General features: G+C 40.2%; 1 protein-coding gene across 1 annotated transcript in view; it reads left to right on the top strand.

Annotated features, from left to right (window-relative positions):
- The first annotated feature begins 15,835 nt into the window (after nucleotides 1–15,835).
- The window catches only part of LOC148034322 (putative WD repeat-containing protein C2A9.03), a 37,082-nt gene continuing 29,335 nt past the window's right edge, over nucleotides 15,836–23,582 (top strand). Inside the window, exons 1-3 of the mRNA XM_087679275.1 lie at nucleotides 15,836–16,490; nucleotides 17,170–17,337; nucleotides 17,421–17,507. Coding sequence (XP_087535401.1) covers nucleotides 16,347–16,490; nucleotides 17,170–17,337; nucleotides 17,421–17,507 — 399 coding nt within the window. The 5' untranslated portion in view covers nucleotides 15,836–16,346. The remainder of the gene's footprint in view (nucleotides 16,491–17,169; nucleotides 17,338–17,420; nucleotides 17,508–23,582) is intronic.

The raw sequence follows: 23,582 nt of genomic DNA on the forward strand, positions 1-23,582 counted from the left end.
GTTTCTTTTGCACCAATACCTACGAAATCTACGTCTTCCAATATTTAAAGTTGGTGCCATCCAACTTATCTATGTTAAAGATGGCACTATCCTAGTAGATGTCATAATAACCACAAAGCAAATAGTAAATGGGTTGCTATAATAATGGTAAAATAGCCTTAAAATTAGCTCAAAAACAATTACAAGAGGTGGGTTTTACACTTCTCTAGTAAGGAGTAGAGGACTCCTTCACATGGATTGATAGCCGCATTTGTTGGTGTAAATCCAAATTGAAATCAAAAACTTGGTGTGTAAGTTGCGAAAGAGCCTTTATGGCCTTAAACAAGCACCTAGGGAGGAATGGTACCACAAGTTCAATACTTTCATGCAGTTATAGGGATATAACTGCATTGATATGGATCCATTTTTATACATAAAGAAGGCATGTGATGGTAGCCTTATTTATAGGGATATACATGCTCACTCTAAGGGGCTCCTTTACTTGTCACAAAACGAGTGCATCCAAAAGGTCCTTGAGCAATTTCATGTGTAGGATGTTAAGCCTATTGGTTGTCCTACGGAATAGGATGGATATACAAGTGCAGAGAGGGGTAAGGGTCGCATGCACACACTACTACACAAGAATGCACACTAATACACAAGATTCAATGATGCAATTGGTGTACCAATGCACTATGCTACTGTGTACCAACAGTGTGCATATGTGAATGGACTTACAATCAAAGATTAATGTACACATGACTCATCAATGTACTGTGCACACCATGGTGATGCTACAGTGCATAGGATGCTCGCTGGAAAAAATAAATCGATCATTAATTGCAATTTCCTCAAGCCTTTTAAATGCAATCGTATTTGCATTGATTTTAAAAATCCAAATCACCCCTATAGTATAATCAAGACCACACACCCTTCAAACTTAAAACTTCTAGTTGGCATGAATGAAAGATCCCAGGCAATAAACTGATAGCATGGCCCTCTCTCTCCCATCGATGACTCTCCCTTTTCATAGGGTGAATGTCACCTATGGAGGCTTCAGGAAGTCCTTGCTTCACTGAACCATAATGATGATGACGCTGATGAGTAGTGATGCTAGTGAGCATCAAGGGAATGCGATTGTTTTGAGGAGACAAAGGCAATAACAATAGATTGGAGGGGAAAATCACCACAAAAGGAAGGTTGGCAGGGTGGTGCACGTGATGCCTCTTCTAATTCCACAATTTTCCTTTATTTTGCTTTTGTGGGCCTTTAGGGTCAAGGTCTTCTTATTTTCTTCGTGTCCTCTACTTTCATGTGACTAACAGATACTTAAGAAGGCTAGAGCTATTGCTTACAAATTGGACTTGCCTGAAAAGTCCCCATTTTGTATTGTCTTTTAATACAATCAAAACTGGGGAAATAAGACAATGAAGTTAAAGCCTTGATTGATTGATGAACTCGATAATATTATAACCTTTTTTTTAAAGGATGTGTATATTAATTTGCTAGTGTTTGGTTGAGTGGCAAAAAAAAAACCAAAGGAAGGTTGGTTGTGTTTGGTTAATTTGGTTAAGTGGCAAAAAAGACCAAAGAAAGGCATAAACATGGTTCAACAAAGGTATCCTCTTTTTTATTTTCTAAGATTATATTTTACTTACTTGAAAGAAAAATTTTGTTTTGAAGATGGAAACTCCTTCAAGGATGTTCTGAATGATGCCAAGGAGGCATAGATTAGAAAAAAGGTCATCTATCATGGGAGTAGATCTAGAGAGTTCTCTGTGGTGATTGTTCTATGTGAAATTGCTACAAGGCATACCTTATAGGAGTTACATGGGAATTACGCCTAAGGATTCAAGTATCTAAACCACTGCATGTTGAAAAGATCAAGGGGGTGTTTAAAGTAATGAAGAAATCATTGAAGTGAACACCCCTTGAGAATATTGACAATACACAATTATGTCGAGGTATACATAGGACATCACATATTTTAAATTGAGTCTTGAACTTGACAACCATCGACATGATTAGGTGATGATATTCTATAAAGAATTCAAGTATAAGCACACAAGCCTAGGGGAAGCCTTTTATATTGCAACAAGCTAACATTAAGAGGTTGATCTTTAACATGTAGCCAGCAGTATCCATTTGGCACTTCAACTTGGCAGCATCCACATACATGAAAACAAGTTGCATGCATATGAGCATTGCCCTTATGGAGTTTTTCTTGCTTGACAGAGAGACGGAGAGACAGAGAGACAGAGAGAGAGAGAGAGAGAGTATTACTCTACTTCATTCTTCAACATCCTAGTAGCTCTTTAAAAAGTTTAACTAGTAGTGATGGGCTTTGGTTCCCACATCTCTAAAGATCTTCAAAGTAGAAAAATGCCTCAACATGCTTCCAACATACCCGTGCTATAGTAACAAGCACTTCAAAGGTGCACTACATGGCTAGTGTACCCTTTAACAAGACTAATGGTAATCAAATGTGACCTACAAAGGGACAATAGCAGAAGCACTGATCAAGGATAGGAAACAAAATTAATGAAAGACATAGAGAAAGAGAGAGAAGAGGACCATGAGAACCAATTTTGACATGGGTTAGGTGGTTCGTATCCATAGACAATATATACAGATTCTAATCATAGACCAACTAACCAAGATAGGGACATGAAAGTTATGATAATGAGAATGTGTAGCTAGGTCTATTGGCCCTATTTCCCTGAGCTATATCCAAAGTTTATGAACAAGTATTGCTTTGAGTGTGCCTTATGTCCAAAGGGATCTCTTGTGGCTTGAAATATATTCAGGGCTATTAATTGCACCTATCGCGGATGGTGAGAGCACATTGATCCTACTACAAAACTTTCAAGTCTATTATTGTTGAGGTCTTGTAGCATTACCTCCTTCTCTCTCAATATAAAAAATCCAAAAGCTAGGAAAAGGAAAGAGAAAAGTTAGGCATAAAGGGGAAAGTGATCTTAGGTTGTATGAACTCGTAACTCAAGTCTAAAACTGAGTTACTTACATTAACTAGATGTAATTTTTAAGAGATCCACCCTGTCACTAGACCACTGTAATAGCATATGCTCTAATAGGCAATACTAATAAAGCCACTTATGCTCCTTACATGTGCTCTTGTAAAGTACATCCAAATGATATTTGGTTTTGAATGTTTAAGAGGTGATGCACAACCTTTTCTTTGAAATCTTGATCCATTGTTGGAGAGCCATGGCTATGTTAGATATACTCAATACCTCACCCTCATAAGGTGCTACCAATGATTCATGGTGTGCTAAGTTATAAGGCCACCATTATGAGGAGAATCCATGTGTCCTAACTTGTATGTCAGATGAGGCCTATGTGACTAGATGGCAAAAAGGTGACCTTTATGGTTCCAGCCTTTGGATTAGATAGAGTAGCTATGCTAGTAGGCAACTCCAGACACAATGCATCAAGTTGCAATGTGTGGGAGTTATTAGGGGCCCCTATTTTTGGGTCCAAGAGCCGCGGAAGTGGCCCTTAGCTAGGCAGTCTCAGGGGGGCCAGTAGCCCCCTGGCTAACAGGGGTCTGGGGGGGGGGGGGGGGGCAGCACCCCTGACAAGCAATGATAAAGGGAATATTCCCTAGAATATTCCATGGTAGACTAGGGAAGGTTCATAATATATAATATGGTTAGACATGCTGACCAGACTACCTTCCTAGGCTATAAAAAGAAAACCCTTCTAAAGCCATCATCAATCTATCTTTCACCCACTCATAGTTCTTCTAGCTACACTTAAGCTCTTCGCCTAATCATCTATCCAGATTGCTATCTAAGCTTCACAGTGGAAGTGCATGGGTGGACAGAGCCGTCTTTGTATTAGTTTGTTTAAAATTAAAGCATTCTTTGTGCTTCTCATATTTGCTATGTGTTCTTTACTCCTTGCTCAGCTTCTGTCTATTGTGATATGTAATTTCTACATGGCATCAAAGCCCAGGGGGCTTTGAGGAGTAAAGAGTACATGAGAGGCAAGTGCTTCAATAGGGAAGAGGAGAAATGTCATCTATTGTATCAGGTAGCGGTGTTGGCACATTAGGTGGTGGTGGTATTGTACACCGGCAATTCAAACACTGAGGATTCATCCACCAACTTTCAATGAAGGCAAGTTAGATGGTACAAACTATACTTTGTGGAAGTTTAAAATTATAACTATCCTTGATTCTTATGAGCTTCTGGAAATGGTGCTAGGGATTGACCCAGAACCACAACCCACCCTTGACCCATCAAATTCGAGTATTATGATTTCTCCAAATGCAGATCTTCTATGAGCTTGGAAACAAAGGAACATAAATGCACTATGTGCCTTAGTTACAAGCTATTCTGATAATGTTTTGACCTTGATTCAGCATACAACCAAGGCATCAGAGGCTTGGAACATATTAAATAGTCAATATGAAATGAAAAATCAAACAAGGATTTAGAACTTGGAGAATCAACTAGCAACAGCAAAGGAGTTTGTTGAAGGAGAGATAGCTTAAGCATTCATCACTTGGATCAAGAATCTACACAACTAGATAGTTGGGGTTGGGATACAAAAGACTAGTGAGGAGTTAGCTCAGAGGTGTCTTTGGATTTGTCCACCAAAGTTTGATGGATTGGTAACTGCCCTAAACACTTAGGTGAGACCCCAAGCTTTGATGTTTGAGGAATTTTGTGTACTACTAATGGAGGAGTTGAGACTTAAAGCCCGAGAAGGTAGCAGCAGTGGAGATGTTGCATTTTCCACCAATGCAAAGGCCAAAGGTGGTTCCTCTACCAAAGGTGACAAAAAGAAGAAGGGCGGTAAGAAAAAGTTTTAAGAAGAGTGCTTCTATTGCAAGAAGAAAGGACATGCAATTATAGATTATCATGTCAAGAAGGTAGATGAAAATAATGGCATCGTGAAGATCAAAGAAAAGGAGAGAGCTAATACGATTGAAGCAGAGTTGGAGTTATTCATGGCTACCATCAAGGAAGTGTGTTCATCGGTGCAAAACATATCTAACACTAACTCATGGGTATTGGATAGTGGCGTTTCCAGTCACATGACTAGTAAGAAAGGTCTATATAGTTCTATAAAGCCTCTATAAGAATCCATCCTTGCGATGGTTGGAAATGATGCAAAATGCCCCCCTAAGGGCACAAGTACTATTTCCTTTGTTATTGCAAATGGTGAACTCAAGAATCTTTCAAATGTGTTGTATGTTCCAAAGATTAAGAGAAATCTGCTATCAGTTGCTTTTATAACTAATCTTGGCCATGAGGTGAGGTTCACTAAGACATGTCTGGAAATTATCGACAGTGTTAGCAAAGTTGTTGGCAAAGGAGAAAGAAGGAGCAACCTATATGAGTTAAGTGCTCTTATAATGGGCACAAGTAAACTTTGGCATGAAGGATTTGGTCACATTAGTTTTGCAGTGTGAAAGGAGATGATAAGCAAGGTACGGTTGCTCACCTACTTGTAGTACCTAAAATAAAAGAACCGTGTGAAGCTTATATGATGGCCAAGCAACAAAGAAAGGCTTTCCACAAGAAAGTAAGAACAGAGAAAAGGCTTCTCTAGAGTTGGTGCATGCTGACTTGTGCGGTAAAATGCCTACAAAAGCCTTGGGAGGATCTTCTTATTTTATGTTGATCATTGATGACTATAGTAGGAAGATGTGGGTGTACTTCCTTTATGATAAGCCTCAAGATTTTGGTAAGTTTAAAGAATGGCTAAAACTTGTTGAGAATGAATCATGGCGAAGTGGGAAGAAGTTTAGATCAAATGGTGGTGGTGAGTTCAAAGGAGTTTGAAGACTTTTGCAAGAGCAAAGGGATTGTCAATTGATGATGCCTTGTACACCTCAACAGAATGGTGTTGTTGAATGCCAAAATCACACCATTGTGGAAATGGAAAGGTGCATGCTTAAGGGCAAGGGATTACCTAACCAGTTTTGGGAAAAAGCTATTAATAATGTAGTCTACATTCTCAATCGGAGTTACACAAAGGCTCTTGAGGACAAAGCTCCTCATGAGGCCTATTATTGTAAGAAACCATCTGTCTCACATTTTAGAACTTTTGGATATGAATGTTATGCACATGTTCCAAAGGATAAGAGAAACAAGTTAAATAAAAAAAGCACAAAATGCATCTTCTTGGGTTATAGTGATAAGAAAAGGCTTACAAATTGTATGACTAAGAGGCAAAGAAGATCATAGCGAGCAATGATGTGGTGTTCAAGGAGCAGCCACATATAGTGGAGGAGGAGAATATAAGTTCTTCCACTTTATCATCCAACGAAGAAGTAGTCTACTATGAACTTATCCCAAGAGCTACCCCTACTCTCAAGGAGGAGGAAGCATCATCTTCAGACGATGAGGAGAAAGTTCGCCAACCTGCAATCACACCACCAGAAAAGCCATTGATGCGATGGGTGAAGGAGCTCTATGATCGCAGTAATCCTATGCCTACTACAGTTTAGGAAAAGACAAATGAACCAAGGTGGTTACTAAGAATACAGGAGCAAAGAAAGGCTTCTGCTCACATAGCCAATATGGCCTTGATGGATTAGATAATGAGAGAAGTAAAGGAGCCAACAAACTTGGAAGAAGCACTTGCTGATCCAGCATGGAGAGCAACTATACAAGCTGAGTATGATAGCATAATGAAGAATGATACTTGGGAGCTAGTGGATCGGCCAAAAAAGAGGAAGATTATTAGCACCAAGTGGGTCTAGAAGATAAAGTATAAGGCTAATGGCAGCTTAGAAATTTACAAAGCCAAATTAGTTGCATAGGGATTTTTACAGTTTGAACGATTTGATTTTCAAGAATCATTTGCTCAAACTGCTAGAATAACCACTATTCACATAGTACTTGTGGTTGCTCATAAGAAGTGGCCAATTTACCAAATGGATATTAAATCAACATTTTTGGACGGTGACCTTAAGGAAGAGGTGTACATGGCTCAATCACCAGTCTTTGAGGCTCCCCATTCTGAGAACAAAGTTTATAAGCTGAAAAAGACATTGTACGGGCTGAAACAAGCCCCTAGAGTGTGATACCAGTGGTGGATAAATAAATTCTTTCTAGGTTTAAATTTCAAAAGATATGCCTTGTATCTTAACTTGTATGTTTACAGGGATAGTAAAAAGCATGTAGTGATTGTTCTATATGTGGACGACCTTCTTATTACAGGTGACTATGAAGATACAATCCATCAAACTTGACGAGCTTTGAGCTTTGAGTTTATCAATTTCTGGATATTGTTTCTCTTCTTTACGTTCAAGAATCTTCTCTTGGATTAGTGAGAAGTAACCAACTATGGCATTGTCTTGTATACTGAAGCAGAGTACAAGGCACCTTACTTTGCTACATGTGAAGCAGTATGGTTAAGGAGGATCCTATGACATATGGTAGTACAAGATAAAGATCTAACAATGTTAAATGTGACAATTAGAGTTGCATTGCCATTGCCAAAAATCCAATTTTTCATGCATGCACCAAACACATTGAGATCTAGTATCACTATGTGCATGACTTGATTGAGGATGGGATAGTAGAGCTGTGGTGTACTGTCCAATGGAGGAGAATGGAGCAAATATATTCACCAAAGCTCTTACAAAGGATCTCCTTCAAATTCATATTCAAGGACTCGATGTTGGGCCGAGAATGTAGTTCACTTGTGGGCGAACATTGAGGGGCTTGTTAGACATGCTCAATTCCCAATGGTAAATGGAATATTCCTTAGAGTATTCCTTGGCTAATTAGGGAAGGTTCATAGTATGGTCAGACATGCCGACCAAACTACCTACATGTGCTATAAAAGAAAGTCCCCTCTAAAGCCATCGTCAATCTATCTTTCACCCAATCAAAGTTTTTCCAGCTACCCTTAAGCTCTTCGCCTATCATCTATCTGGATTGCCATCTAAGCTTCATAGTGGAAGCACACAAGTAGACAAAGCCATCTTTGTATCAGTTTGTTTGAAATTAAAGCAATCTTTGTTCTTCTCATATTTGCTATGTGTTCTCTACCCCTTGCTCAAATTGTGTCTGCTATGACATGTAATTTCTACAGGCATATATCCTAAGGTTGGAAGCATAGTAAAGCCAAGAAAACCTTTTGAATTTTGAATTTGTTTTTCCAAATAATATGGACTTTCACATGGAATTGAAAATTGACTCCATATTGCAAATAAATGAATGTTTTTATTATAAAATGGTTTGAACAAAATGGGCTCACACTTATTAAAACCTTTATAAAATAGCCATTTTGTTATTAATAGCTCCCAATCTTTCCCATTTTTGGAGGGTTGTATTGTTTGATGGTATGTTCACATTTATGTGGTGGTTTGTTTTGGTTGAAAACCATTCTTTTAGGCATGTAAAGTAGTTTCTAGCACAACAATAGTCTTTAGTATAAGTTTCGAAACATGCAGTTTGACCAAGAAAATATGGTCTGCATGTAACGTCAAATTGATAGAATTCATTGCATGTTTGGTATAAGTTTTTAAACATGCAATTTAACTAAGAAAATAAGGTTAGCATATAACATCAAGTTGATAAAATTCACTTTTTCGTTGTTTTTGGGACAACAATGGATCCATGTAGGCTTGAAACCAACCATTTGGAAAACTAGTCTCTAGGTTAATGCCTACACGTGACCTTTGCAAATAACAAGGAACCATTGGAAGCCTATGCTTATTATGATTAGATGTAGTATTGATGTACCATTGTAGCTACTTATCCCTTTATTGAAGGTGCTTAGAGTTGATCCACACACAATTCTAAACCACTTTGCTAGAGTTGTATCTATTGACGTGATCACTACATAAACATGCATTTTTTGCTTGAACACTTTGATCTATGAGAAAAATGACTTAATGGAATACAAAAGAGGGCACTCTATTAACTAATAGAAGTTGTATTGATGTGGCATGTAGTGATACATGAACCCCCACTTGCTTTCTCTCACCTCCATTTAGACTTGAAGCCCATTCTCTAATGCCATGGAGTCCATTGTTGGTATATCTATTCATGGACACTCTCGGAGTCATGATCTCTGTATTCATCTACTCTTTGAGGCCATGGGGTCCACTGTTGCTATGTCTATGCATGGACACTCATATGTATAGTAGCTCGAGTTCATTGACTTGCAACACGTCATGTCTGTTAAACAATGCAGATTTAGAGCATGACACAAGCTATGGTGGATGAAAGATGAAGACCAAACTCATAATGACATGGATGAGTAGAGACAAATTGTTACACAAGTGAATTAGGTTCCAAGATGGAAGCTTGGACTCATAAACACAATCTTGTGTAAAATCGACAATGACAAGACGTTTAATTGAGAGTACAAAGCATCATGACATTGTATTCATTCCATATGAAAGTGATAGTCAAGTACAATGCTTTATAGAATTTGGGTTGTTCCACTCTCCTCACTATGCATATGGGATTCAGGATAGCTCTTCCTAGAGCATACATCATTTGTCTATTTTTCAACACCCCCTCCTCAAATGATGAACCCCTACACTTGTTGGCTTTTGCCCCCCCTATAGATAACATGGCCCGGGAGACTAGCTCTTAGGTATACTAGTCAAGTTAAAGCTCAAGACTTTACAGCTTTGGCAATGGTTTTTACAAAGCAAATCCACTATGGGAACACATTCCTTAAAACAATCTGTCAGAGTTGTTGATGGTAGCGAAAGTATCTTCTTCTTCTTCTTCATTCATGAATTGACCTTGGTGGTGGTCATTCTGCATTTGTTGTGCTCTTTTCTTGTGAAAACATTCACTAGAAATATGGCTAGTCTTACCACAATAATGACATTGCGTCCAACTTCTGTTGTCGATGTTGAATCCACGACCTCTTCCTTTGGGTCTAGTAGCTCCTTTGGTGTATAGGAGATTTTCCCTTGAGCTATTCTCTTTTACATCTTTGCTTTTAAATTTGCTTTCTCCATCAAGCAGTGAGTGCTCAATATCCTTGAGTGAGAGACTGGAAACATTACTTGGAGTGGACACAAGGTTCTCGTATGGATCCTTGTTTACACTTGCAAACAGTACGGCTATTGCTTCATCTTCATCAATATTCTTCTTAAGAGTTGCAAGCTCGGCTTTTAGGCTCTTGAACTTGTTAATGTGTGTGGTCATAGAAGCACTGTCTTTGATATCTAGTTTATAAAACTGCATGAGTAATTTTACCTTTGAGTTCTTTGCTTGGGTGTACCAAACATTCTGTCAAGTTTCTCCCAAGCGATTCTAGCATTTCTAATGCCAAAGATATGATGTAGCACATCATCACTTAGTCCCCAGGCAATGATGCCTAGTGCCTTGTTATTCATCTTCTTCCATTCTTTGGATTTGAGCTGGTCTTCTTCAACGAACCCGTCTTCATCATCTTCCTTCTTGCTATCTGCATCATCTTCAAACAGGTCCCACAAGTCCTCTCGCATCAGGTGATACATGGTCTTCTTCTTCTAGGCATGAAATCCTTCACCATTGAATTTAGCTATTTGCTCAAGCTTTGCAATGTTGCTAAACTTCAGTTAACCAGCAAAAGATTGTATTTTAATGTGTCAAGAGACACAAGAGAATCGGTGTCAAATTGACACTAGTTGAGTATTAATGGGTACTAGTCAGTACTTGATCTACTTTTCTCTCACGAACTTCGTGGATGACTTTTGAGCTTCCTTGGGCACTTCCAGAACTGTAATGAACTTTAGAGAGTATTGCTCAATGATTAAAATCACAGTTGATGACTTTAGTGAGAAAAAACTGTGAAAAATATCAAATTTTGAAGCTTTGGCTATGGCTTCCTGGATTAGGGTTTAGACCCAGGTCTGGTTTTCTTCTGATTTCATGAGCCACAGTGGATCATTCTCAAAAGTTTTTAAATGGAAATGTAGCTCTCTTTAAGCCTACAAAAGGCCTATGATCGTGAGGATGATTATATGGCGTGCTAGTTGTTGAATGACATCGATTCCCTGCCTGCGATTTGTGTGCATGGTTCATGTTTTTAAACAATGCCTAGTCCTGTAGAGCTTAATGTTGGCTTCTAATGTGATGGGAGGAAGCGCCTTCAGTGTCAATGAACAATTCTCTAGAAGAGAGCAAGTGAAGTTATGCTCTGTAGGTGGAGATCAAGAAGCTCAATCAAAGGTTGGCTATGGTAGACATAGAACAGAGCCTGAGAAAATTGATAATGCTGAGCTTATGGAATGTTGATGTTTCAAGTGATACAAAGAAGCTTCAGAAGTGGGGGAACACTTCTCCAGAAGGAAGCTCGGTAAAATTTGGCCGATAGATAGAGATATGAGAGCTTCAAGCAAGCAAGGTATTGTTGGCTATGGCTGCCACAAGGTTAAGTGGAGAAGAAGGAGTGGGAGATGAGGTCCTGGACTTGTCTTGAGTTGGAATTGAACTCAAGCTGAGCTAGATGGGAGCAAAATGGAGCTGTGCCATGCTCAGTTGTGCTCTGATACCATGTTCAACAATGCAGATGTAGAGCATGACACAAGCTATGGTGGATGAAAGATGAATACCAAACTCATAATGACATGGACGAGTAGAGACGAAGTGTTACACAAGGAATTAGGTTCCAAGATGGAAGCTTGGACTTATAAACACAATCTTGTGTAAGATTGACAATGACAAGACACTTAATTGAAAAGTACAAAGCATCGTGACATTGTCTTCATTCCATATGAAAGTGATAGTCAAGTACAATGCTTTATAGAATTTGGGTTGTTCCACTCTCCTCACTGTGCAGATGGGATTCATGACAGCTCTTCCTAGAGCATACATCATTTGTCTATTTTTCAACAATGTCTCTTAGAGTCATTCAGCTAAGGTGCTTAGTGCTTAGTCATTTACTAGATTGCCTTTAAGCTAGTATCAATTGTGAATTGGGGTGCCTCTAGAAGACTAAAGGCAACAACAATCATGAACATATTCCTCAATTGCTTCTCAATCTATATACATACGTGTGTGTGTGTGTGTGTGTGTGTGTGTGTGTGTGTGTGTGTGTGTGTGTGTGTGTGTGAAGAGACCTAGATTAGGATGTAGGTTTAACACCACATCACAATTGGTTAGGGGATCAACATTGAGCTTCACCTATAGATAGAAATTGATGGAGCACATTGATTCTTATATATATTTGGGGGTTTTATTTATAGGGTCCACTTTCTCTATGAGGGAAATAGAGGAGACTAGACTTACAAAGGGGTATACAACATGGGGATGGTTGGAGAGGATGCACTCACACGTACATTCAAGGAGTCCTCACTAAGTTATGGCTATTTGATGGTCTAGTTACATCTACATCATTGTATGAAGTATAGATATGGGGACCCAACCTTGACTATCACATTAGATCGGGCCATACATATGATTGATGGAGGTCGATGAAGAGGCCACTAGTATATGTGATTTCTAGATCAACTGTAAGGCATCTGTTCCACATGGGATTATTATAGTTGATCTAGAGGCCCCTTTGATTGTGGTAGAGGATCTTATTAGATCACTTTCATTCATACATAGCTGATAGGTGCTCTCATGATACAAATACACACTATTAGCCCTTGAGTCCTCATGATATCTAGCTAAGAGGGGGATACATCATGTTGGTATGCACAAATGACATCATGGTTTGAGTTACATGGTCTTGGCATGAGGCTACCCCCCTTTCAATACTCCCTTGATGCATTGTTGCTCACATTGAGTCACTCCGAGTTTGGCAAGATCATAACAAGAGGGGGGGTAGCCTCATGCCAAGACCAAGAGGGCATGGTTGACACTACTAGACAAGACGAGGATGAAGATGGCTTCCTACCGATATCATTTTCTTTGTGCCGCTGAGGATAGCTTTCTTATATACATGAGATAAATGGATACCTCAATAGTGTAAAGATCTATCTACATTGACATTCTAACTTCTTCAAGCAAGACATACCTTGGATTTTACCTTGATGGTAACCAACTTCTTTAGAGAGGAGCTAAAACTTGCTTTATCAACAATTCAAGTTGTTACTGACACACTGATTCTTCTGTAACAATACTTTTAGTAGCATCAAGGTTTTGCGAGGCTTTATACTTCACTCATCTCAATCTCAATGTTCATTAAATGCTTTTGAGTGCACAAACCAATCCGAAGAGTTTAGTTTACTATATTTGATTTGCCTTATATTCTCTTGCACTTCCATTTCTTTCCATGTAATGCTAATATCCTTAATTTTAGACACTCTACTAATTGATTTATTTATAAAAAGAGAGAGTAAGACAAATAAAAAATAAATATGCATCCATAGGCACTAGATATAAATCCAGGGGTTCTCAAGTTAGGAACATTCAATGGCCTTTGTTAGACAGCCTTGTCTCTAACCCCTAGCACCTCTTTTTAGTGTCCCCCACATCCAGTTAGGGCACAAAAAGAGCATGACATACCTAAGGAGTCTTGACTCACCTACGGTAAGACTTGCCATCCTAAGTCATTTGCAAATTTTTTCTTTGCACCCATTCACTCTAATGCCAATAGATTAAGCTTGCTAAATGGAAGACGATTGGACTCAAGATTTATCCATCCTATTTCTTATGTCTCCCCATGATCTTCTTTATGAATTCATTTTCTTCAACAACGAAAAATTTCCCTATCCTTGAACCAATTGATTTTCCTTGCTTCATCGAGCATCTCTAAGAAGAAGAACCTCAATTGAACTACCTTCTAACTAAGCATTAACCTATGTAAGCACACACAGTCACATACTATTTGCACCATAATTGATACACGGATTGGGTCCTTGAGCATAGGACAACACTTTGTGCTTACTTGGAATTCGATCCATCTCCCAATCCAACATAATATGTTTTTGGCACAATAAAAAAAGACTAGCGTTCCCTTTAGGAAGTGAATGCATACAAGATTTTAATTGTAGGTATAGACATCCATGGAGAATCCCAAGTCATCACCTCTACTTCTATAACAAACCTTCCACCTATTAGATCCTTCAATCCATTCTCCTTAACCATTTAATTTCTATTTAGCAAGGGCCACCAGTAAAGTGTATCACATAACGACACACTAGCGTCTATGCAAGGGATGCTATGCCACTTCGTGGTAGCTTTAGATTGCTTTGTGAGGGAAGCAAAGTTGTCGTGATATCACACTGCAACTTCACTTTCCTCACTTCTTTTCTACACATTATATTTTATTAATCTCATCTTTCTCTTCTATTTCACTCAAGTTCTCTCTCTCTCCCTCTCCACCCTCCCTTTTAGCTTTGTTATCTTTTCTCTCACTTCTTATTCTTTTGTCTTCCACACACACACTCACTCAGTCTCAATTTTCATTTTCCCTCCCATTCTCTCTCTCTCTATCTCTCAAATTTGCTCTCTCTCTCTCTCTCTCTCTCTCTCTCTCTCTCTCTCTCTCTCTCTCTCTCTCTCTCTCTCTCTCGCATTCTCCTCCTCTTCCTCCTCCTCTCTTTCTTTCTCTCTCTCTCTCTCTCTCTCTCTCTCTCTCTCTCTCTCTCTCTCCGTGCCTAACATTCTTCTTGTTCTTCTCCTCTCTCTCTCTCTCTCTCTCTCTCTCTATCTCTATTGTTTTCTTTTTTCCTCTCTTTTTCTCTCTCAAATTTTTATTTTTCTACAGACACACACACACACCCCCACCCACCTCCCTATTCCCTTTAGTTTTTTCCTTATTTCATTTCCTCTCTCTCTCTCTCTCTCTCTCTCTCTCTCTCTCTCTCTCTCTCTCTCTCTCTCTAAATTCGATTTGCTTTGACATGCAACCCTCTAATCTAACTTGAGAAAACTAGTTTGAGATAGATGAGCACATGTGCTTAAGCTCTCTTAATTTTCATCTCCCTCCCCCCCGCCTCTCTCTCTCTCTCTCTCTCTCTCTCTCAGTTTTCTAAACTCCGTAGTATTAATTTAGGCACCACTTGTTTGTAAGGTGCAATTGTAATTTAATCATGTCTATTACTTGGAGATGAGAGAATATAATATTTTTATAAACATTTAGTGAAATTGGGGCTCACTCCCATGCAAAATGAAAATATCACCTAGAGTTATGTTTAAAAGATCCACAACAAATAAGAATGTTGCAAGCAATCTCTATCATTTTTTCGTAAACCATGTCCACAAAGGCCAAAGTGCATGTAAAAGGGAAAGGAGGACTAGTCAAAAACTTAGTGGAAATAGGGCACGAGTGGCCAAATTAAGTTAGAAACCTTAACTCTAACCCTAACATATAAAATGCGAAAATTTGAATAGAGAGCTTATTCTTATGTGGGCAACTTTGGAGTTCTTATTATTCTTCCTTCTTGCCTATCTTATTGCACACAATTGCTTGAGAGTGGTGAGAGAGTGAGTGTGTCTAAGAGTGAGAGCTTAAGTGATGGACTTGGCAAGTGAAACTCATATTTTCTTATTGTTTCCCTTCTCTTCTTCCCCTTTGGCTTTCATAGCTTAGAGGTTGAGAAGAAGGGAGAGCATGTGGGAGTGTGTAAGGGAGAGGGAGGGGACCATTGGAGAAGCTTTCCTCCATACTTTTCTTCTCATCTGTCTTCCCTATCTTTTCTCTTGATCGTTAGAGCCATGTGGATTGGATTGTGTTCGAAAGAGTAGAGAGAGCGGATTGTGAAGCCACTAGTGAATATTTGAATACATCTAGACTACAATGTGGCTAACCTAAAGGTGCTTAATCCTTCAGTGGACACACAATTTTCTACATGGAGGCATGTTTAAACTATTTGGAAGGTATATGTGAATCCAGCCAAAGTCCTTGACCTAGGGAGTCCCTTACAGTGGAATATGCAGTTTAGCCGACATCGATTGGGAGCTGGGGTGGCTAGGGAAGACCAAATGTGACAACAAAATATGCGTTTCCTTCAGGGCCGCGTGTCCAGCTCTCTCTCTCTCTCTCTCTCTCTCTGTGTCTCTCTCTCTGGGGCTCATTATCTATACCAGTGCAGTAGCCGACAAAGGCTTCCTTCCCCTTCATCATCTGCTATGAGTGACCCTGTCTTATCAACCTCCCTTCGTCAGAGAGAGGCAGAGCAGTGCTTTTTACACGACAGTTAGTTCACCCCTCCACTTCCCTTCTTTCGGTTCAAAGATTCGGACCCGTTTGAGTCAAAGGCTCGATTATTGACACACACAGAGAGAGAGAGAGAGAGAGAGAGAGAGAGAGAGAGAGAGAGAGAGAGAGAGAGAGAGAGAGAGAGAGAGAGAGAGAGAGAGAGAGAGAGTGTGTGTGTGTGTGTGTGTGTGTGTGCCGCTTTCTTCTTTCTTTCGAAAGAAAGAGACAAAGCAACAGCACAGGCGGGGACCTGCTCGGGGCGCGGGGCTTGCGCATCCATGGCACACCTTCAAAGAGCCCCTTACGACCATATGATGGCAGACGACTTCGAATTCATGGACTTTGACGACGACGTCGATGCTTTCCCGGATCAAATGCGAGAGGAAGAACTGGGATCAGACTCAGATGACGAGTTCGAGACGGTAATCATATGCTGCGTTTTGTTTTTCTCATCCATCAGTGTCCCGCTCTGTTGTGCTCCCACACGAGGCTGTTACTTGGTTAATGAAAGACGAGGTTGCATGAAACATTTCCATGGCATCTGCAATCCCTTTGTTTAAACAGACTCCTCACCAAACTCCATGGCAACTGTCTGATATTAGGGATTTGATTCATTCGTCCTCTCAAGTTCACTCTAACAGCTTCCGACGTCACAACACTCAGTGTCCATTCTTTCACCTCCTCTCTTTTAGACGAGAATGGCTTCTCCCTTACCAATAATTTTCGAGAAGGGCAGGATTTTAGTGAAGCCTCGGTCATGGAGAAAGTTAAGAGCAGGTTTCAATGAAGCCTTGGTCAAAAAGAGAGTTAAGAAATTTTGCTCACGAGGATGCCAATAGCATTGACAGATTCTGTTCTGGCGTTTACGATTCCATCCATAGAGCAGTGCCTACTGAAATTTATGTCTGAAAACAGGTGGTAGTTTTTGGCAGTCTATTGGTGGGGAGCTCAAGCTGATTGGGTTGCAGGTGTTGGCATGTTGTGAAGATAATGAGTTGTAGTAGTGCTTTGTGGTTCTCGAAACCCATCTTGTTGTACTATACATTTCAGCAAACATTTGCCTTTTTCGTGGTCGATGTGAGTTTACACATGTATTTGCAGAGTAGCAGATTGACAGACACATCTGCAGCACAGGCAAGACAAGGGAAAGACATACAGGGAATCCGTTGGGATAGATTGCAATTTACAAGGGAAAAGTATCGAGAGAGCAGATTGCAACAATACAAGAATTATGAGAATCTGAACAGGTCGCATCAAGACTTGGATAAGGTGACATTGAGCTTAGCAACTTCCATTTTCTGTTGGGATTTTGGCAGTTCAATTCTTCACTAAGTTTGACTATTATTCTACAGGAATGCTTGCAAGTAAGCAAAGATGGCAAATACTATGCATTCCGTCATAATACAAGATCGGTCCAGTCCACTGTTGTGCATTTCCAGGTATACCTACTGTCATTTGTCATCGTGATAATGTTGTGGTATCATTTTGTACTCATTTCATTGGACTGTTCTGTTTTATTGGTAATTTATGTGAGGTCCAAATGGTTGTCATAGGAAGCAAGGCTGTTGAAATAGGAAAGCGTAATCACTAACAACATCCAACAATGTGCAAGATGCCGGTTTTATTGCTAGCCCTCGTAACTTTAATAATCAAAATTCATAAATTTGTGCTTTGTTGCCTTGTGGGGCTATATAATCATATTCCACTGAATAGAAGCTGGATGAAGAGAGAGATCAATTATGTAGTCCACTGGTCCATATTGCTGGAAGCCACATTCTCTTTTAGTTCTTTTCTTAAAAAGAAAAAGGGGTATTCTTGGAGGAGGTTATTGAGGTGCTACCACCTTGTGTTTGGGAATGCAAATAGTTGGTATAGATTTGAAGGATACTATTAATGTGCTTATGGGGGAACCTGTGAGCTAGATATATCAACTAAGGCCTACATTGTGGTTGATGAATTGCATTGCATGATGCATATGTGAGTGCATATGGGAGGAGAGAGAGAGAGAGAGAGAGAGAGAGAGAGAGAGAGAGAGAGAGAGAGAGAGGGAGTGTGTGTGTGTTACATTAATGTCACTTGTGGAGGCCAAAATTGACTTAAAGGACAAATCAAGGACATCAATCATCATTTCTACATTCCACTTTGGGTGCCAAAAGGCATAGTCAATCAGAAAACTAAAAAAGAAAAAGAAAAACTAAACTCTAAGATCAGCCTATCCTTACTGGATAGGAGCATAATATATCAAAAGATCCATCTAGGCATTTTAGATGGTCACTTATTTTCTATTTTGGATGTCCAAAACTCTGCAATGACAGCTCTACCTTGTGTGTAGACTGCTCATTTTCCTTGTCTTTGTGCTTTGTGTATGTTGGCCAATTATTGTTTCTTGTTCTTGAGTGGGTGTGTGCCAAAATAGTGCAACAGGACGGTATCCACTAATACCATGTTAGAGAGATAGTAGGGTTTGTAGGGAGAAACATAGAGTATACGGCAAATACTGAGAGAAGAAGAAACTCAAAGAAAACACAGAAAAAGAAGAAGACGATGATGATGAATGATGAATCATTGAATCATACTAGTAAGTTACTCCCTATCCTATCCAAGGAGGAGATCACCTAGTTTCTCTCTTATTACATTCAATTATCTCATTTTCCTTTATTAGTGACATAACACCTCTTTACAAAAAATGTGTTGAATCAACTTTGTATGTGGCCGGTTAGTTCGGCTTGTAGCTGTTTGTTGTTCCTTCTTTATACTTTGTAGCTATTCATGTAGTTCTTTGATGTGTTTTTATTTCATTGCTGCTGGCTCTCCTTGAAAAATTTTCAGCTCTTGCTTGTAGTAGCTAAGACTCGCATTGTGAAGACTTTGTTGCTGGTAGGGGGATTGAAGGTGTTGGGAGGTTGATTGCCACAAAAAAGGTTTTCTTTTTCTCCATCACTATTACTAAGATCCAAAGGGGTTATTTGAGTATATTCCCAAGGGGTCCCTGCTCTTCTCTTGGGCCTATATTACACATATGCTACAAGGGGGGAATCGCCCCTTTTGCTACCCCGCCCTCCCCCCTCCCCCCTCCCCCCTCCCTTTCCCCCTTGTAAGGTTGCTATTGGACCTACACATGTTGCTAGATTTGCATGAACTTGTGGACCCTATGCATGGATGTGCTAGATTCCTTGTTGGAAGAGATGAAGAGAAAGCAAGAAGAGAAGAACGATCTGCACTGAACAAAGAAGGCGGCTGAATGCAATGACTGATTAGTCCCTACATGCAGCCCAAGGCGTTAGTGAGGGCATTGGATTAGGCTGAATAATGATGACAACACCTTTGATGGTGATGGAGATGATGATAGAGATGGAGAGTATGCAGACTGTTGTCCACAATGGAGATAGAGAAGACTACAACCACCCAATGGAGCACTTGTGAGATAGAAAAGAAAATGACTACCCCAACTAAGTGACTAGTATATATAGCTGAAAATGAGCAAAATTGATTGATAGTCAATAACAATAGAATAATGCGAAAAATGTTGATGTGGCAACTAGGCAATTGGAACAAAATTGCAAGCGCTAGAAATTATTTGGCAGGGCAGCATAACTGACAAACATACCAAAACTAGGAAGAGACACAGTTAGAGCTCCATGATGTCCCTATTAGACTCTAACTAGGGCTCGCAGCCAGGAGATGATAGATTGATATAATAAGATAGGCTAAGACCCCCTCTTAGATCCCAGGGGAGTTTGAAGACCCAACAATCTCATGTGATGAAGCATAGAAGCCTTGGGCAAAAGCTTTGTGAAGAGATCCGCCACATTGTCAGTTGTAGGACAGAGACCATTGCTAACTCAGAATCCACAAGCCGCTCCCCTACATAATGATACTCAGCCTCTGTGCTTCGTGCAAGCATGAAACATAGGGTTCTTGGCTAGAGCTAAGGCACTTTGGTTGTGCACGCGCAACAAAGTGGGACTTTTCTGTTGAAAGCCAATCTAATAGTTGATACTCAAATTCATAGAACGTGGGCATTTGAGGCAATGAGATCACCTGTTGCACAAAAGCTAAGCTCCACAAGTACATGTATGGTTTAGAGCCATCTTTATCAGCTGATGTCATGGCACAAAACCCTACTTTTCTCTTTAAGGCTATTGAGCTTGCGGAGCACTATATATTCATTTCAGCCTGGTTTTGGACAGCCAAGGACTGTTTTTAAACAGGGGCAAGTTGGTAATATTTATGGCAGCAATCATGTGCCCAATGGGAGCTTAAGGGTGCCAACTTATCCACCATTCAATGCTTCTAGACCTCAAAGTAATTTCAAGACAGCAAACAGTCCTAGAGTTGATATTTCCGTGGCAGCTTATTAAGGAACAATGTAGCTTGATCGTCGGGGGATTTAGGGATCCCAGTGGTTGAGAACTCAGCGAATAAAGGCTGATACTTAGCCAGCTTGACTTTCAAGTCATCCTTATCAGTGATGGTAAAGTTTTGAAGCTCATGATCTAAGTTGATGTGACAAGTCCGATCCCGTGTCGTATAATGGTCAACGAGGTAGGCTCAACACTCAGAGACAAGTGGTGGAGCTGTGAGTGAAATCCTAGAGGGAGACCTTGCATCAACTCGATGATGATTGTGGCATTTTTGCTTTTCCAAGAGCGATAAACCTCATATGGATACTGGTGGGGGTTAGGCTAAGGTTCTTGTCTGAGGACAAGTTTCCGCAAAACTTGGGAATCCAATACATGCCTCATCAAATTGGATAAATGAATCTTGTGTAAAGAAGCATGCTTGGCAGATGAGGATGACTGGGAAGTTGATGGGGGATAGATGGGTGGTATAGAATATAGAGGTGAATAAGGTATATTTGGTGGAGGAGGAGGGAGATAGGTAGAAATAGGTTGTGAGTGTTCAATGGGTGCCGATTGAATCGAAGGCATAGGAACATGAATATTTCCATAAAGTGCCATTGGGGGAGGTGCAGGGATTGAGACGTGTAAGCCTTGTCCAAATGTTGGCTGGGCAATGGACTAGTTGGGTCTCTAGGTAAGGCCATGGAGGCAAACTATGATATCAACTCGGGAGCACTCAAATATATTGGGGATGCACTTCCAAAGGGATACCTAGAAAGTGTGTTTGGGGGGGGGGGGGGGGGGGGGGGAGGCTAAGCCTCCATCATGGGTACGCTGCCTAGATAGGGGGGGAAGGAGGTGTCCTAAAGGCTATGCCTAAGTGTGTGGAACATGTGATGCACTTAATGGAGGTTGAAAGAAAGGTGTAGTGGAATGTGAGGGTGGGATGGGTGTGAGGCCGAAAGGATTTGTGATGGGTGTGGAAATGGGTAATAAAGTGGGTTCCTTTTGTCCATTAAATGCATTAAATTGAAAAGGTGATTGCAATGTGGATGCGGATGTGGATGCGTCTACTCTAGTTTGACCATGAGAAACAAAATCATTTGAAGGAAAAGGAGGTAAAGGGATACTTACAACTTCTGTGTTCAATTGAATACCTTCTTTTGAGTTCAAAAAGAAATATCTGTCTTTTTCATTGCTCATAAACCAAAAATTATTATGGATAGTCCCTTCATTAAGAGGATCGTCCGACCTTGAGAAAAAGAGCAATTAGCATGAATGTATGTGTTCATACTTGACACTAGAGTGAACTTGAATGATGGAAGTGGTGTTTAGTTTGTGTCAGTTTCCACTTGCAAACGGCCAATACGTGGCGGAGATTCCATCTTTCTTGCATGGCCATTAGTTTTGTGCAAGGAAACTAAAGGAGAAAACTCAGTCTTGTTGGGATAAAGGCTCGGTTTAACCCCCTCGTGTATAGTACATGCACATTGTACATGTGAATGCACCCTTACGTGCCCCAAGTATAAATACATCTTATTCTTTTTGTACCAACACATTTGTTGGTACACTCTAATCGAATCGTACTTGACTCTACACTCTTGCTCTCCAGCCGTCACACTCTCATGCTCACTCCTGCTTGACTTCCATCTCTCTCAACTGTGCTATTCTCCCAACAACTAGTGTCAGAGCCATTAGGTTCCACGCGCTTCCCGAGATCTGATGAGACCAACTGACAGTGTTGACGACCAATAGATAGTTGGAGTTCTTGGCGACCTATGTGTGTCAGGTTGAGGCAAAAGCCCATGCGTGCAAAGAGTGACCAGTGAGAGACTAGACGACATCACTGTGCACGTGGGCTGCGGTAGGCCCAGCGGTTGCGACCTACAGGGATCGAACAAGCGACGACTAGGTGTAGGCAACCTGACAAGTTCTGGGGAAGATGACGGACTGGAAGCGATGGAATTTTACCCTCTTGAGCAAAATTTCTTTACATTGGATCCCAGAAATTTGGGGCTTTTCATGTATTGGCAAAGTTTTGCTCAGCTGGGTCAGATTGGCTGACATTTATGCAATTTTGGGGATTTGCACAGAATTTGGTAAATTTCTACATTTTTTACCCATGTGGTGGCTGGTTCATGTACAAATAGTAGAGTTTTATTCCTGGTTGAGAAAGAACAACAGTATATTTTGCTGGTTCAGCTTGTGCTTCTGCAGTTTAGTGCATTTACTCTTGTGTTCGTGATAAAATGGTTGCAACTTCTTCTAGTTCAGACATCAAGAGTTTGATGGAAATACGGTTTGATGGTCATGGCTTTGACCTTTGGAAAGACCGTATGCGGGGCATTTTGTTTCTAAAGGATTGTGAGGATGCTTTGCAGGAAGATAAACCCGGACTAATGTCTGATGCAGATTGGGCCAGAGTAAATAAAAAGATTGTGGGTTACATAAAGATGGGTGCCACTGATGACATTCTAACAGACATTAAGGGTTTAGTTGAAAACTACTTATGAGATCACCACACCTGTTAATCAAGTGCATTTAATGCGCAAATTGGTGAATATGTGACTGGATGAGTCAAAGCCTGCAGTTGAGCACTTGAGTGCATTTATAGGATTTTAAATCAGCTCATAGATGCAAATTTGGACTTTGATGATAAGTTGAGGGCAATCTTTTTGATCATGACACTGCCTGACTCTTGGGAGACCTTGGTGGTTTCAATTAGCAATAACCCCAATCTCTCATATGATGGGGTGAGGGGTTCTATCTTGAATGAAGAAATTAGATATATGTCTAGTGGGGAAGGCAACAACTTAGCTTACAATGTAAGAGGCAGGGTTGAAAATAAAAAATGTAAATGCAGGACAGAGAAATAGGAGCAAGAGCAAAGGAAAGGACAAGAGTGACATTACTTGCTATCATTGTGGTCGGAAGGGCCACAAGAAACCTGATTGCAAGTATTACAAGAAGAAACAAGAGAGAAAGAAGAATGCAAGAGATAAAAGGAAGAAAGAAGATAAGAGAGATGCATTGGAGGCAACCAAAGGCAAAGAAAAGGCCAATGTGGTCTCTAGTGTGGTCATGGAAGAGCTTTCAGATACGGAGGTTGATATATTATGTGCAGTTGATTATGATGCCTTTGTATGTCACATGCAGGATATGCAGATTACC

The sequence above is a fragment of the Lygodium microphyllum genome, chromosome 6, assembly GCF_053477565.2.
Source record: "Lygodium microphyllum isolate KBCC chromosome 6, Lygodium_microphyllum_v1.1.10, whole genome shotgun sequence".
Taxonomy (NCBI): Eukaryota; Viridiplantae; Streptophyta; class Polypodiopsida; order Schizaeales; family Lygodiaceae; genus Lygodium; species Lygodium microphyllum.